Source organism: Nelumbo nucifera, chromosome 1 (assembly GCF_055504915.1).
Source record: "Nelumbo nucifera cultivar China Antique chromosome 1, China Antique-T2T, whole genome shotgun sequence".
Classification (NCBI taxonomy): Eukaryota; Viridiplantae; Streptophyta; class Magnoliopsida; order Proteales; family Nelumbonaceae; genus Nelumbo; species Nelumbo nucifera.
The window spans coordinates 94,121,068-94,139,239 of NC_142649.1; the positions used below are offsets into that span (position 1 = coordinate 94,121,068).

At 33.4% G+C, this 18,172-nt stretch overlaps 1 protein-coding gene across 3 annotated transcripts; it reads right to left on the reverse strand.

Annotated features, from left to right (window-relative positions):
* Positions 1-35: 35 nt before the first annotated feature.
* LOC104605606 (uncharacterized) lies at positions 36-16,814 on the reverse strand. Of its 3 annotated transcripts, XM_088889092.1 has the most exons (9): positions 16,619-16,814; positions 15,191-15,526; positions 7,391-7,463; positions 5,612-5,827; positions 4,230-4,751; positions 3,965-4,120; positions 3,544-3,615; positions 1,838-2,337; positions 38-1,752 (listed from the first exon to the last, which is right to left on the reverse strand). In XM_088889092.1, exons 2-9 carry the CDS (start codon positions 15,452-15,454, stop codon positions 1,138-1,140), a joined length of 2,418 nt encoding a protein of 805 aa, XP_088745218.1. In that variant the 5' UTR covers positions 15,455-15,526; positions 16,619-16,814; the 3' UTR covers positions 38-1,137. The 3 variants fall into 3 exon arrangements, with proteins under 3 accessions (XP_088745233.1, XP_088745218.1, XP_088745223.1); XM_088889107.1 differs by lacking the exon at positions 4,230-4,751 and having other exon boundaries at positions 36-1,752; XM_088889097.1 differs by lacking the exons at positions 7,391-7,463; positions 16,619-16,814 and having other exon boundaries at positions 39-1,752; positions 15,191-15,331.
* Between the last annotated feature and the right edge of the window lie 1,358 nt (positions 16,815-18,172).

The following is an 18,172-nucleotide window of genomic DNA, read 5'->3' on the forward strand; positions in this document are numbered from 1 at the left end:
GGTCAAGATGCATTCCCCCTGTACTTTGTGGATAGAGAATTCTGACCTGGACTGATTGGTACTTCTCCCTAAAATAAATTGTCAACATACAAAATAAAAAAAAAGAGAGAGAGAGAATTGAAGAAAATCTTGAAACAAAACAGCTCGGTAATTGCTGACTGAACCCTAGACACCATTAACAAACAATTGCAAAACAAAGGCAGGAGGAAGCTATCGTTCCGTTTGCGAATCATTTCTTCTTCTTCCTCGACTCTATAGCAAGAGTTCTTTCACGCATAATTTCTAAAGCCCAAAGTTAGCAAACTTCAAAGCCCATCTAATTGGGACTTGAGACTCATCATGAGTTTCGGATCTTCTCCTAGAAAGTAGCCATGAATCCATCAGATTCAACGATTTGACAATGAGGTGATGAGCTACCCGTAGTGGGTGGAGCTTTTAGCCTTCTTACAATAATTTAGAATCGGAGAATACACCTAAATCTTACTACCTCAACGACTCAAGTAGGTCGGACCGTCGGAGTGAGTCTGAACTGAGTGGTTGGCATTGACGATGCAGGTCATTGATTGGGGAAGAAGTTTGTTACCGTCGGGCTTTTGCTATATATTATGCACAAGCATGGCTTCACCACTAACCAATATCGTTGTTTATACTGAAAAAATTGCAGATTCTATATATGAACTTGCCAAGACAAGGTAAATTAGATATTGAACTTATAACCTGTCTATTTAATAAGGCTCACAGATGTAAATTAGATTTGATTTGTTATATTACTTGGGCAATTTCTATGTTACCTAATTAAAAGGTATGATGCATATATATTATTCCAAAAGAAAGGGAAGGTGCCACTAATCTACCATATATAGAGATCTTTATACTTTGGACTAGAAAGGAGAATTAAAACGACACAAGAATTAAAAAGAGTAATATGCTTTGATGTAGTTTAATTTTCTAAGAAAATTGATCACATGGAACAAACAAAGTCAAAGAAGTCAGACTCAACTCAACTAGCTAGATAGCATTAACTGATCCACAAAATGGAAACCAACTAAGGACCGGATGAAAGTAGTTGATCAGTTGGATATATGCAAATTAATTAAATAAGCCGGCTCCAAACTGATCTATGTTTCATTTGGTGGGCTAGATATTGAGACGTTTTTCCTGCTGGGTAAATATGCCTAGTGAGTATGTTGAAAGCATCATCTGAAACAAGGTTGGGAGTTGACGCATAGAAAGTATGGCAATTGGGAGAATAGCTAGACAAGCAGGAGGAATCATAACCCACTTCATTTCATGGCGAAGTACCATTAATATGGTGCTCATAAAGTTGGCTATCATGGATGCAATAGAAATGTAAAGGAATAGAAGGCCGATGCACAATATCCAGGGCAGGATAACTAAGAAATCTTGTTCTGTGAAGCGTGTAATATAGATGGAGAGGAAAGCAATCAAGGAAGAAGAGGAGAAGAGGAGTGATATCAAATTGGTCAAAACGAAAGTGTTGAAGTTGTGGCGATCAATGAAAATGGAGATGCCTGAGTCGGATTTAGTTGCACCAGGTAATGCCAAAGTTGCTGAAAGCATAACTGAAGCCACAAGCGTGGCCACCACCATACATGCTTCTGCGGTTTGCTTCATCCATTCCTCTCCTTCTTTGAACAATTCCTTGTGTGAATCATTGAATAACATCTTAGGTGTCTTGTTGTCCATGTTTTTAAGTTGTTGGTGGAGAGGTGGAAGAATGGCTTGCACTTTCTATCATGATCACGATGAGAAACAAATTAGTACGTAATTAATAACTACAACATACCTACGTAATTAAAAAAAAAAAAAAACTCACCCTGAACCACACAATCTCTTTCCGTAGCTGAAGAGCTGCTGCACCAGAGATGTGATTACGTCGTTGCACAGGTGGCAACTCTGCCACAAGATGTAATGCGTTGTTTCCGGTTTCTCTGTCGTTGTAATCACCTATTGCAGCATCGGTTGGTATATCAAAATCGTTGATGAGTTGGAATATCTTATCTTTACGGCAGAGGATTGCTTCATGGAACAGGGTCATTTCTTCATTGTTTCTCAGTTGTGCGATTCGAGGACGATACCTAAGAATCTCAACGATGAAGTCAACATTCCCCTTCTGGACGGCACGGAAAAGCGCATCGATAATTAATGCTTTCATATCTTTATCATCAACGTCGTATGCATCCCCAACCTCGATGATTCCAACAGTTGCAATTTGCTGACAAATTGCTCGCAGTAGCATGAAGGCACCCGGCGACATCGATCGGAATCGTCTCTTTTCGTTGGCAAATTTAAGTGGCCTTGGGACAAAATGGTCAGCTAAAACAAGGCAAAACTAAAGTAATTGGTAAATGATCTAAAATTTGAAAATGGAAATTTCATTCATTGTCTTAAATAACACAGATAGAAGCTTCCAGAAAAAAAAAAAAAATTAACACAAAGAAAAGAACACGTGTCAAATAGATTTTCTACAATTCTATTTCTTTTGGTTGTAATAAGTCATAGCTAGTAGCTGACTGCATTATTATGATTTAACATATATTGGTCCTGAGCGCTTACCTAAACTCAGGGCTTGTTACTTTGCTTTCAATTTTAATATTGAAAGTGTTATAATTACATTAAGAGATATATTGGTATGGGTGAATTTTTTTCTCTAACTTTGAATACATAGAATGTTGTTTGAATTCTAAAAATTATCAAATATCTATTTTAACCCCACCATATATGAGAGCTTTTGTTTATTTTTTTTTTGAGAATATCATTGAAAAATAAAAAGTTATTATATGATTGTACTTTAAGAGATAAAAGATAAGAGGAAACGAACAACTAACTTTCTCTTAAAATTAAAAGATTCCTCTTAAAAGATAAGAGTTAAGAAGAAATGAACAAGCCCTCAGACTTCAACACACACAATTAGGGATTTCAATTTTCCTGTACCTGTAGTCAAGGGTATGGAGACTGCTTTGTCAGGGATGGTGGTAGGGATTAAGTCAGATATACCATCAAAATGAAGGATGGAGAGTGAAAATTCAACCTGCTTGACTGTAATATTCTAAATTTTGAATATGTATATATCATCGTCATCATCCATGTCTTATCCAAATTATATAGGGTCAGCTACATGAATCTTGTTTGGCCAATCCATTGTATTTAAAATCATATTTTTCTTAAAATGTAAGAATAGATAAATCAGGATCCATATTTATAAGAGTTTAACAAAAGTTTTAGTGCCAAATGTCAACTTGACGCAACTTTCCTCCTATATCCGTGCTTGGGACTATTGGTGCAAGACATTCTCACACTAGCGGAGTTGGTGGAGTTTTTAAAACATTATTTGCATATATGTTCTCAAATGGTTCATTTTAACTCAAATATATATTAGTTAAATGTTAGCAATTTAGATTGATGATTTTCCATTTTCCTTTCTAAATCTTTTTTCAAAGTGAAATTTTAATTAAAATTAAAAAAAGAGTTCGGGGATTTGGTATGGGGATTCATACCACAGAGAGAGAGAGAGAGGTATACCTTGATCTGCATTCTCCTCATCTTGTCTGTGGCCACGGAAAGAAAATATTATTGATTTGATATATTCAATGCCTTCAAGAAAAAAAATAAGCAATTAATATTGTTTCTATCAGTCTCTTAATTCAGAAGTGAAGAATTTTTTGATAGTAAAAGAAAATTTACTAAAAGCAAAATGAAGGGAGAGAATGAAATCCATAGGCCACAGAAAACAAGGCCCACAAGAACAATGCAAGAGGAAGTGAAGAATATGATATTTATAACAGTGAATGAATGAACATGAAATAAATAAATGACAATTGATTAAAGAATCGGTCCTTCTTTTGTAAAGGAAGTCTTTTAGCTCATGACTTTTGCTCAATCAAATATAATATAGCAATTTCATTGGCTAAAAAATTATAGAAACAAATGGGTAGATGCTTACTTGTGGAGATAGAGATAGAGATAGGCATTAGAAGGGCTGCCCACCAGGTTTCATGTTCAGAAGTACTTTCAATTAGTGCAAGTATCGCGGTTTTATTAAATCTATCCTTGATCAAGAGCAATTCCGGGAAGTCATTCACTAGTTTCAAATCCAGATCTGCAGGTATGAATATAAAAACAATATGCATTCATGTTAAGAGAAAAAGAATAAAAAGAAAGAAAAGAGAAAAAGAAAATAAAAAGCTTCATTTCATCTAACTTGTTACCATAGAAATTTCCATATATCAAAGCAATAAGAATAGTAACCCTAAATTTGTTGCGTGCTTTCTTGTCCCAATCGTTTATGTCGTTTTTAGCATCAGCTTTATCCACTTCAATGGTGGCTTTGAATAGATATTCTACGACCTTCTTATGCTGGTTCCTGATAGCATGGTGAAGGGGTGTCTCACGATAAGATTCTAACAGCACTAGACGCCTTTCCTTTTTTACCAAGGCCTTTACAACATTCAAATGTCCACCTGAGGCAGCTAGGTGAAGTACTGTTCTGTAGTTATTGTTCACCAACATTACCTCTTCATCCTTCATCGTGTCTAGTAGCAGCTTTACAATTTTCAGATGTCCTATCCTGGCTGCGATGTGAAGAGGGATATCCTGCCCTGCTGTAATTCTCGATGCAACAACTACTCTTTTATTTCTCTCTAGGAATGTTTCTACTTTTTTACATCTACCCTTTACAATATCATCGTAAAATTCCGGACACCATGTGTGTGCGGTCATTACCTGCAACCCTGGAACGGCAAAGAAATTAAATCACCATCATTTCACCATATTATTTATTTTCTTTCTAAGGCCCAAGGTTCAGATACGTATGGTACGTATCGATCGGTTCAGGGGATGGATGGATTACTTAGGCCTTCGGTACATGGCAAAACATCTCAACTTTCCAGCCTTATTTTTTTTCTAATTTAAAAAAAAATATTTAGAAATATTGGAGCAATTATTCATAAGAAACTGATATATAATTCAGCACTCCTTCAAATTACCTTCAAATCATTTAAGTAATTTAATGGTCAAGTGAGATCATAGCCTTTGTAATAATGAATTTTTCAAAGTATTTTGAGATTTATTTCAAGTCAAACTTGATTCTAAGGCCGATTCCACTAAAACTGGTACATCGGGATAGTACAAACAATATAAACCCTTAGACCCTAGAATTAGCCTGGGTGGGAGTCAATTTCAAAAATTTGAAACGTAATTTATCCTACCCTAGAACAGATTGGGTGGGGTCAGTTTTATGGCCAGTTCCATTTGGTTTCAAGTAGTCTTTTTTGTTTTTTCCAAATTCATGGGGAAATGTGTTTCCACTGAATAGTTTTCTTTTTCTTTTTTGAGAAAATTTCCAATATGGAATTGGAGGCCCAGGCATTCAATTAAAGTATTTACAAAGTTTATGCATCTAGGAATAGATCAGTTAACAATAGCAGGCACAAGATTTCTGTGCAATGTAGAAATAGATACATTCACTTCTCCTACAGGGGAGAGACATGGCTCTGTTATCCACCCTAAAAAGAGTATTTCTTCCCTTTAAATAGCATTTTCCCTATATTAATTGTTAAAGTGTAGTGAAAAGTTTTTTGAAGACATGTACCTTTCGGATGGCAATCATACATCACATCCAATTGCTTCCAGACTTCTTCCGATGGGTACAAATCTTTAATAAATGGTCGGATCATCGGAGGACATTGCGCATTGATTATAATGGTAGTCTCAGTTTCACTGCAACCTTTACAGTCCACGTAATCTTTCATCGCTTTTTTCCAACCTAAATAATCTGCACTTCTTCCTTCACCTAAAACAGGAGGATCTGAAATAATGAAAAACAAAATATATAGTCAGCTCAAGTGGGTAAATAATTTATTCAATCTACGCGTCAGGGTGTCAAAGGGGCATTTCTTGTTTTCCAATGAAATGTTTCAAAAATAAACATTGATATTTGACACACCACAGTGCCAAATATACCCTAAATCAACCTATAATGGTTGGACCATTTGACTTCAAATCTTGTACCCAGTAGAGTTTTTGGATTTATGGACCACCTTAAGGGTGTGATTTGGTTAAATTCAAATTTGATTACATATTCGAATATTTGATTTGAACTCAGCAGAATAATTATTTATATAATTTAAATATTATATATATGAATTATATAATTGAGATATTTATTGAATCGAATCATGCATGTCATGTATGAATTTGATTTGATTATGTATGAATATTGAATTCGAACTCAGATTTTCGAATACACCCCTAAAATAATCTATTTTGACAACATTATATTGCTTTTGCCGTATATCACATTTCTGAAAATGGGTGAGAGAATTTAGCTCTCCCTGAACTTTTTTTGTGTTGCATGTTGAAATAACAATGACCTGACATTCCAATGTATAACAATTTAGCCAAAAATAAGCTTGACATATGATCAATTTTTTCACATTTGGGTGAAAAAGTGAAAGCAAAGCACCAAGCCTCTTTATTTGTTCAAGTGTTTTTGCTGCTAAGCATGTATAAAGAAATGGTATTGATGCTCCAACTCTGAGCTTTTCTTAATCAAATGATATACTCATAGTTGGTTGGAAAATTTGTTGGAAGTTGACCATTCTGGACTGTCTCGAACAATCAACGTGCATCAAAAATGTTTAATTTGGATATGTCTACGCTGAACAACCTTTGTTGTTCATTTGGCTTTTCCTATTTGACATGTTAGTTTATATGAGCTTAGATCATATTAGTAAATGGGGAGGGGGTTGATCAACTTTCTAGTCTTCACCTTTTAGTAAGTGGTGGGTTCTATGGTAAACTACTTTTTCTTGGGTATTACATATCCACTTATCATGTCTCACGCCACTAAATAACTTTTTCATTTAGGGGAAGAATTGATAATACATCATGGACAAAATTGCCCCTTATAATATATAAAATTACATGAGTAAAATGGTCAAAAGAACAACACTTAATTACCTAGAAAACAAAAGAACAAATAGGTGTGCTTACCAAACACTCAAGTAAATGTATTTACCTAGCTAAATATCTTACCAAACACTCAAGTAAATGCATTTATAAGAGATGAACTTCTATTGGAAGAGAAAATTTTAAGGTGGTGTACATAGTCTCATATGAGGAACATGTCTTATAATAATTGCACTCTATGGGTAAAAATGGTTAAAAGAACACTTTTATTGAATGCATAACTAAGAATTAACGTGTTATGTGCAAAGACAATAGGAGCTGTTGAATGCCTACAACCAAATTTTCTCAACATGCATTAATCTGTGTTTCTCTATTTCTTTCTTTTTCTACTTTTTATTTCAATTTGTTGTGATTTTAGTTGGTTGGCTTAACTTTGTAGAGAAAAGAAAGGATTAATTACCTTTGCATTTTTTGTTTTCTTCTCTTTCTCTTGCTTCTCTTTCTCTTGCTTCTCTTTCCTTTCTTTCATTTTTCTACCAGCAACAAAATACATGAAAAATGTTAAAAGTGAAAGAGAACACATCACTTGGATATGACAATGTAGTGCCATTTGGCTAAGTCTTTTAGTTTTTGGGAAGATCTTGCAATAACCCAGATGGAAAAAAAAAATGTTTAGAGCTTTTGGGGTCTTGTCTTTAATGTTCAAGATTGTTTAGTAACAACTCAATCTGTTGGGTTTTTAAAAACTCATTTAAAGGTCATTTACCAGGAAGATTCTCAAAATTTGGTGATTTTGATCTTTTCAACTTTCTTTAAGTGAGCATCTTTGGTCTTCTTCTTGACTTTCTTTCTATCACCATACCAGGAAAAATCGATTTTTGGTCTTCTAATCTTGTCAAAGCACAAAAGATTGCATAAAAAAGACTGCCAAATGCTAACTATATTAAAAGTGGGAATGAGATCTAGACTTTTTGGACTTTTTCTTGACTAAAATACCCTTAATTTTGAATTTGGTCCCTCAATCCTTATTTATTGTGAGGCAAAAATCATAATTTTCTTGATATTATTTTTAAGTTCATTCTATTGCCTCTAATTTAATTCTATAATTAAGGTATTAATCCTCATTTCTTCTCATTAAATTGTATATTTAAGGTATATTAAATAAGTGAGCTTTGTAGGATCTTCCAAACTAAAAGTCCTCACTTTTGAATTTGAATACCTCTCCAATTGTGAGGGCTGATAATGTAATTTGAAATACTAGTTTTAACTTCATTCAATTCCCTTTTGTTAAATTCTATATTTAAATGGTCAACCCCATTACCTCTAATCTTATCCTATATTTTAGGTATTATTTTCTATCATCAATATATTCTATTAATTAAATATATATCCAATATAGCCATCCAAGTTGAATGGGTCAACACATGAATGTATAATTAAGTAATAAAAATTAAAAAAATACAAAATAATATAATTTTTTTGAAATATCTCTAATATTATATATTCATCATATTAAAAATTAATATGATAAATAAGTACTCTTATTAATGATGAAAATGAAATATGACATTTAAATCTGCCAAAAACCGAAACTACTTTCCTATTTAGGTAGTTGGTGAAAGGTTTAACCATTTAGGTAAAATGGGTCAACCCATGATTTCATAATTAATCATTTAAATATTTAGAAATATAGAAACACAAAAGATAAAATATGAATAAATCTATGATATCATATATAATGAAAATTTAAAAAGAAGATTGAAATAAAAATGTATAGATAATGCAAAAAACAATTGTACATGCCTTTAATATTATATATTTATCATATTAAATAAAAAGGTTGTATTTAAATCCACCAACACACTATGCTTTAGTTATCTATCTTTAAATGTTTTGACAAGGATATTATTATTATTATTATTATTATTATTATTATTATTATTATCAAGTGTCAAATTAAACATATCAAGATAAAACAAGGATTCAATACTTACCATGTGGATGGGTTTGAAACATAAACGCATACTGCTTATATACTATAGTTCCCCTACACTTGGTGACTCTCTCTCTCTCTCTCTCTCTCTCTCTCTCTCTCTCTATATATATATATATATATATATATATATATATATATAAGTAAAAGCTCGATTAGGCTTGCAAGCCTCACGAGCTAATCTTTATTGGGTTCAAGCTTCACTTGAAGCTTGGTTTAAATTGAGTTCAATCGAGCTTCTTACAAGTCGTGCTTGAATAGCTCGTGAAAAGCTCAATTTATGGCCACCCATAATAAAAGAGATGAAGCATATGCAAGGTCAAGATTTAATTTATATAATTCATCACATAAAGTTCTAATACCAATAATACAAGACTAGAAATTCAATCTAGAAACACCAGTTTCAAAATTAAACTTAAAACCATGACCATCAAGTTTAATGATTGATAAAGGGTTCATTCTCATAGTAGGTATATAAATAACATCTTCTAAAATCAATTTGTAACTCCAACTACTCCCCTTTGAGCTTTGGCCCTATTTCTCATCACCAAATCCCTTCCTTCACTTAATCTTCTGTTGCTAAGAAACTCCTACATAGTGTTTGAAATATGTAGGGTTGCCCCAGTATTAACCCAACAAGTATTTGAAGGTACATCAACAAGATTCGACTCAAAAATTACATAGGCTAGTAAGGTGGCTTTCTTATCCATATTCTTCTTGAACTTCAAACAATCCTTCTTCATCTAACCTATATTCTTGTAATAAAAGAACAGACTCTAGAATTATTCCCTCCTTTCACTACCCACCCTATCATATTTCAAATTTATTAATTGCATTAAAAAGTTCCACCAATTTCTTTAGTGGAGCTATCAAACTGCTCCTAAACCCTATCCAAATATTTATTCACAATTGTCTTATCTAGGATACATTAAACAAATATGATTTGGCTTTTACCTAGTTTTCATATTTGTCCTCTTTTATTTTGTGCTTTGATCGGTGGATTTTGGAGGTTCACCCTATAATAAGGCAAAATCAATCATCAGAATGGTTAAGAATAACTCTATTTGTTATTTCTAGTAGAAAAGTTTGATCCATCCAAAGTTTTAATACCAAACAAATAATTGAGAATTGTTGTAGTATTCAAAGCTAAAAAAAAAGGAAAGCATGCTCACTATACTACATCTCAATTTCTTATCAAAATCATGCCATTACAATTCATAATATCTAATTGGTTAAAAGTCCCAGTTAGATAGAACGGAACGTGACCTTAAAAACTTAATGGATCTATTCTACTGAGAAGAGTTGACATAACATTGCATTCTCACCTTTGGGCTAAGAACACAATATGCAAATTCTCTCTCTCTCTCTCTCTCTCTCTCTCTCTCTCCTTTATGGTGACAAGAATCACTACAAGATTGACTAATATGAATATCATAGGTTTCCAAGAGTTTATACCTTTGGGCCTAAACCCTTTTTATATATATGACAGTCAAATTTATCATCATGTCCTATAGAATTGCAAAAAAAAATAACCCTCCTTTGGGTGTGATCACCATCCTAATGCAAAACAATGCAATTTAAACAAAATCATCATTAGGGAAAATCTACGATGCAGAAAAGACATGGTATCGGGAGAGTTTTGACCAATCAAAACCCATCCATGAATTTTGATAAATAACACATGATTTTCAGATATATATCATATCTTTCTAATATCACAGTCGAACCCTTATCATCAATCATACTAGAAGACCACACAAAATATAAAATTTTGAGCATTTTAGCGGTTATAATATTCATCCAATTTGAATGGTTTCAAATTGGTTTTCATTTAAGCAAGCATGATAACTCAACAGTATAATTAGGCAAATAGTCATATATCATGCAAATAATAATATCATGGATTCACATACAATGGATAAGCAAACTAATATAACGATAAGAAAAAAAAGCACGATAAATTAATAATAAACCATTATTAAAACGTAGTAAAACCATTGAATCGGCACCCAAATCAATCCAAAAATTCACCAAATTTTACCTTATTGTAGCCCATGCTATTATCATAAGCCCATTTGGAAAAAGTTGGGTTCAAATTAAATAGTTTCAGATAGCCCCTAAAGTTGTCAATCAAAGTTTTGGGTTTTATAGATCGGGATGAATCGTGGGGTTTTGGTCAGAATATAATCAGAGTGTTGAGCACACATAAATGGATTTACAAAGTCCCAAAACCTCAGGGGACGAACCATGGGGTTTTGGTCAAAATATTCTGAGCTTTCTAGGATCATGAACCGACCCTTTAAACTTTTAGATACAAGTGAACCGGCCTGGTTTGACAAGCTGAACCAGATTGTCAAGTACTCCAAACTTGCTGGGTTGACAACGCTTACTCGGTTCAATTAACTGAACAGAATGTCTTGGTCCTCTAGGACCAGGTTCGGCCCAATAACAAACATGCCAAATTCAGGTCAACAATCAACTCGTACATCAGAAATGGGTCGGTGTGATTCGGGTTTGGGCAAACCCTCGAAGCCACCTTCTTCGCCCATTAATTTCAAGGCTTGAAAACCCAAATATCAGCAGCGTCTTCGGCTGCTAAGTACTAGTTTCCTTAGGCTGTCATTCGACCATCCATTGGTTGAAAATCGTCGATGACCCTCTGGCGATCATCTAGACATCGTCATGTTGTTAGAATCCAGCCAAAGCGCTGGAAACGAGAATCTTAAAATTATTTTCTTCTTTGCATTCATCACGCAATGGTTGAGGAATCAGGCTCTGATCATAGCAATTGAAAAGAAAATCTAAAAGAGAACCTTATAATCCATTGCATGAAGGAAGAATTGCACCAGCGAAAGATCTCTTCTATCCCGTTTCTCTCTCTCTCTCTCTCTCTCTCTCTCTCTCTCTAACTCATGGGAGAGCTTCGCAGGTCACCAAGGGATGCTCTAACCATGAATGGGCGGTTTTAAAACTAGTCATTGCAAGACCATTAAGGTGGACCATTACAACCTTATGATTCAAGTGTTTTATTCTAACACTAAAATCACTTTGTCCTAATTTATAAAATAGCTCTTCAGATCCAATGTAAGCCCATGATCATTGAAGGAAACTCTCCCTTTGTTATCAATATATACTTCAAAACAGATCGAAAATCACTTGGAGATGCACCAACCTAGTGAAGGAGCAGTGCAAGTTGATAGCGCAGAGGACAACATGCCGGATCTCTTATTCGCACACTCAAGGAGAAGGAAATGCAGCAGATGACTGGTTGGCCAGTAGAGGAGTGGATTTCAACTTCATCATCTTCTTGGATGCAGCTGGCAAAGTCTCCCCAAGATGGTGCTAGTCTAGGTTCTTTTTAGTCTGTTTTACCTTGTTCCTTTTCCTGGTTTTCTTTCTTTTTTTTTTTTTAACCAAGGAAAAGAGGCACCACTATATACGCATTCTCTGTAAACACCTGATTTTGCTAAACTATGTGCAGTTGAATTAAAATCCCTAGAAATCCACCGTACTACAGGAGATAAAAAAGCTATGGTGTTTTATAACACTTTTCAGACCTCTGAAGTCTGAAAAGTTGCTTTTCAGACCTTAGAGCTATTTGAAGTGCATTTGAATTTAGATGTGAAATGAATTTTCAGATCTGAACTAATAAGACAGATCAAGCTCTGAACGCGGTTAGATGCGTTTCAGACCTGGCCAAAAGTCTAAAATACCCTTTAAACAAAACATATGTGTTTCTCAAGCACTGCTCAATTTCTCTACTTGATGCACCGACAAACCAGCAGTGGCGAGCTTCCTCCTCTGGCGGGCACCGTTCTTCTTCTTCTTCTTCTTCTTCTTCTCTGGCGAGCTTCCTCCTCTAGTGACCTCAGGCTCTGGCCTTAAGCACAAATCTAATGGTTGGGCCATAGTTTAGCTTAATTACTATGAAATTATTTTACCTATTATTTTAATTAGTATAAAATAATTTTATAATAATTAAAATAACGATAATTAAGCTTTAATACCTCTAAGTTAACTAATCTACTTCCACTATTTCATTCATATTTATTTTTTCATTTATTTATATTTTATACTCTTAGTAGTTACTATAGAATTTTGTATTTAGTCTATTTTTTGCTTTTTAAATAATGATTAAAATATGATTTAGTATTCAATTTTTCTATATTGAAAACATTTAAAATTTATATAAAAATAGTATTTAAAACATAAATAATTATTAAAAAAGTTTATAAAATATAAATAATACCCTGCCCCACCCCGGACAAAGCAAGTTTTCTCGAATCTTAAATAGTGATGGGGAAGAGAAAGGGTGGGGATGAGAAAAATATTTTTGCTCCAAATTAGGGATGGGATTTGCATATAATTCCCCAAACCTGATAGTAAATTAATAAAATATCACTATATTTAATATTGACTTTTAAAATATATCTCTAAGTTTTTCTTCATATTCTTATAATCCTACGATCCCACAATTCTATTTATAAAATACCTCCAAATTGCCATAATCAAATTCCTAAAATACCCCAAATTCCCATAATCCTATTTGTAAAATATCCACAAATTATATTATTTCTAGGTGGTTGCCTCAGATGAGGAAACTTGGGGATTCCCAATCCTCAACGAGGAATGGGTGCCTCACCTTGGGGCAGGGATGGGGTAGGAGTGTCTTGACTACAGGGGCGAAGGATAGGGAGGGGTGCCACATCCCGTGGATCTCATGGGGCCCCACTAGTTATAATTACTTTTGTGCTTTTGATAATTTTTTAAAGTTATAGCATAATTTTGTTATTTAATCTATTTTTTTAAATAATATATAAAATATAATATAGTTATTAATATTTCGATATTTAAAGTATTAAAAATTAGTTATTGATAACATGATTTAAATATTTAAATAATACCATTATTTAAAATTTTAAAATATTAATTATTTATTAAATTTAATAATCTAAGAAATTGTAATTTATACTATTATTACATAATTTTGTTATTAATTTTGTAAAATATAAAATTATTGTTAATTCAAAAGTTATGAAATCTAATATAATTATTATTCTACTCTTAAGAAAATTTTTTAAAATTTATTACATAATTTCGTTATTTTAAATATTTTATTATTAAAATATTTAAATAATATGTAAACTATTTAATCTTTTTTATTTAAATTTTATTTCTTAAAATTATTATGTAATTTTAATTATTTTGTTACATAATTATTTATCTATTTTTAGTATTTTTTTATTTAAATAATTTTTATTTATTTTTTTAAATATTATTTAATTATTAAATTCATTGGATAATCCATAAAATTATAATTTATATTGTTATTACATAATTTCATTATGAATTTCATAAAAATATAAAATTATTAATAATAAAATATTATTAAACCTACTATAATTATTTTTGTATTTTTAATAAATATTTTAAAGTTATTAACATAATTTTATTATAATATTTAAATAATTATTAAATGTTTTAATTGAAACTTTCTTTAGATAGATATAGATGAAAAGTGGGGGAATGGAAAAATAGGAACTATGGATAATTTAGGAGATAAATAGGAATAAGGGAGAGATAGAGATAATTTAGGAGAAAGTGGGGGAATGGAAAAATAGGAACTATGGATAATTTAAGAGATAAATAGGAATAAGGGAGAGATAGAGATAATTTAGGAGAAAGTGGGGGATAATTAGTTTCTAAATAAAGAGAGAGGAAAATAGGAGATAAGCCATGTTATGTGGGGGATAGTTAGTTTCTTAATAAAAATGAGAGGAAAAAAAAAAGGAGATAAGCCATGTTTGATGGCAAATGCTAGTGCTTCTAGAAGGAATCTTGCACCCCCTTTAGAATATCTTGGTTTGGGTAACAGAGGAAGGAGAGGACTACTGACATGACAAGCTCTACTGTATATAGATATAAATAGATTGAGTTAATTAAGGAATTGAGAGAGGGTGCTGAATTGGCAAAATGAGAATGGTGGGAAAGGGAGAGGAGAGAGAGTTAAGAAGAATGCAGGGTGGGGATAATGGAGCAATGAGAGACATGACAATGTAAACCGTCTTGCCATATATATATATATAGAGAGAGAGAGAGAGAGAGATAGATAGATAGATAGATAAATAGTTAATCTTGGATAAATTAATAAAATAATAATTAGAGGTCCTACTCCTATAGTAGTATGCATCATTTGTTGCAAATGTGCACTTAAAAGTTAAACACTACTTGCAATTAATTGAATGCTACTCTCATAATTAACCTTACCTCTAACCGGTCCCAAGCTTCATAGGCTGTTGATGAATCGGCGATGTTCGGGAAAATATTTTTATCCACAGCTCGGAAAATATAGAACAAGGCCTCAGAATCTTTCCTTTGAGCCTGTTCATCTTCTGATGCTCTATTTTTTTGAACAACTTTCCATAAATCCTTGGATTTGAACATGACTTTCATCTGGATTTTCCAATCTTCAAAATCGTTCCCATTAAACCTTGGAAGTAGCAGCTGAAGCAAACCATCACCCTGCTCCATTGATCTTTGAATGAATTTGGAGCTAGGATGACCTCTGATTTATATAATAATCCTATTAAGTATATGTAGATCCTGTATAAAGAATTAAACAAATAGTTACAACAATGGAAGCGGAACTTTCTAAATCGTCTTTCTAACTCTGGTGCGATTACAGAACGAGATCTAATTGATTAATTAATTCCTAATATAATTCAAAGCAATTAAACCATACAATTCTATACAATTCTATAAAAGAGCAATGAATTTTCTTTTGGGAAAAGATTAGACAGCACCAGCAGCAGCTGCCACATCAGCAAAAAATGTATTGTATTTGATGACATGACAGGTGATTTTGGTTTAAAAACAAAGCCATGCTGGTCCATCGGTTGAACCATTTGTCATTGACTCGGATGGTTGAACCGTCCCCAAGGTCAAAGACTACACACCAGATGAAAGACAATAATTAATCAAATTTCATTAATTTTAATTACTTTATAAAAAAAAATTAAAACAGGACACACTAGGCTCACATTTGTTTTGCAGTGCAATTCTGATGAACAGGATTCAAAATTTGCACATGGTTCAGATCTGCATCAATTTAATTACTTGATAGTAGGGGTGGATTCGAGCCAAGCCGAGTCGAATCATATGAAGCTCGAGCTCAGCTCACCAAGGTTGTATAAGGCTCAAGCTCGAGCTCGAATTCGGTTTGAACTACAATATTGAGCTCGAGCTCGATTTGAGAAAAAATATTTTATAAAAATAAAAAATTATATATAAAAAATAATTTTTATGTGATATTTAAAAAATTAAGAATTATAGTATTTTTATTATACATTGTTTTTTATAATTTATATATATATATATATATATATATATATATATATATATATATATATACACATATAGAGAGAGAGAGCTCTATTAGGCTCGAGCTCGGCTTGTTTACTAATCGAGCCTATAAATTGGGCTTAAGCTTGGCTCGAAGCTCGGTCGAAATCAAGCCAAACACGAATAGCTTGTGAAGAGCTCGACTCATGACCACCCCTACTTGATACAGAACCTATATACAATCTTTTATACATTACAAATTTTGTACTTCTGCAAACAAAGGAAGGCTGAATACTACTACTACTAATAATAATAACAATAGAAGTTATTGATGTAAAATTGAATTCTATTTACCTGCTGTGTGCTTGTAAGGAATTGATGCTTCGAATTGAATGCCTTCTCTCAAGTTGAAGCTATACCTTAAAGCATTTGTAAACAAGATAATGATTTGCTAGCAACAAAATAAAAGCACTCCAAACTCTCCGCTGTCTCTAAAGTAATTTGTTAAAGCAAGAAGGAATGTAGCCTGGAACGCCTCTAATTTGGATTGCACTTATATATACACCTAGTAAGACCATAACAGTTAAGCTTGGCCCTGAGCTTCCTTATCTTTATAAAAGCACTTAAATAATTTCCCATTCTATTGGATGATAAATTAGTCGCACAGAATCAGCTAGCTTTTTGACTGGATTTTTTAAAGCATTACTCAAATAAACAAAAGAGTTGGGATAACAAAAGTTACCCAGCAATGCTTAAAGAGAAAATCAGGCTGGCACCGATTCGGACCAGACACCCTTTAAGACTAAACTGACTAGCAAAAGAATGTGAGCTACTGAGTTTTGAGGATCGATTAACATACTTCCAAATTACAGAATTAAGGAGACCATTCAAGTATCAACCATGGTTTTCAAAACCGGACCAGACCGGACAGTCGGACTGGAAATCTTTAAATAACGCTGAAAAAGTCAAAAAACCGCTAACTCGGGCAGTCGGACTGTTAAACCGTTCAACCCGGGTAGCAGTTCGTGGGTTCTCTTTTTTATTTTCAATGTTTTAAATAAAATAAAAAATAAAAAATAAAATTCCTTTAATATCCCCATTCCAAATCAATTAATCGAATGTAGGGTTAGAACCCCATTTTCGTTCTTCCCTCCTCTCAGCCCTCACACCCAACCGACCACCTACGGCGGCCAGTACCTCCGGCGTTCGATGGCAATACACACCAAATGACGGTGATTAACAGCGATTGGCAACGGCGAATTTGCAGCGACAGCGAATGTTTTTTGTGATTTACAGCACTTCCAGGCTTTGCGGCAGGCGAATTTGCAGCGGCGGCCATCCCTCACACCAAACCGACCACCTGTGACGGCCAACACCTCCGGCGTTTGACGATGACACACACTGACTAACCGTGACTAACGATGACTGGTGACGGCGAGTTTGCAGCGGTGGCTAGCGTTTTTTGCGATTTGCATCACTTCCAGGCTTTGGGGCAGGTGAGTGTAGCGGCGACCAGCACCTCTGGCGTTCGACGACGACACACACTGACTGACTGCGATTAACGACAACCAGCAATGGCTAGCGTCTTTTACAATTTGCAGCACTTCCAGGCTTTACGGTAGGTGAGTTTGCAGCACTTCCAGGTAAAAATTAGTGTAATTTTTTTGATCAATTTGGTAAAATTAATGTATATTGAAGTCTTTTATATATCAATCTTGGTTTAATAGCAATCTAACATTCTAGAGGGAATGCTCATATTTCTCCCCTTTTATTTTGGTGCCAGGGGAATTATCACTATGAATCTTGATTTTTGGTCAAGGATTTTTGCATTTTAGGACTTAACATTCTAGAGTTTTTTTTTCAGTATTTTTTGCAATTTTTTGTTTTATTTTTTTTGTTTTTTTCTGA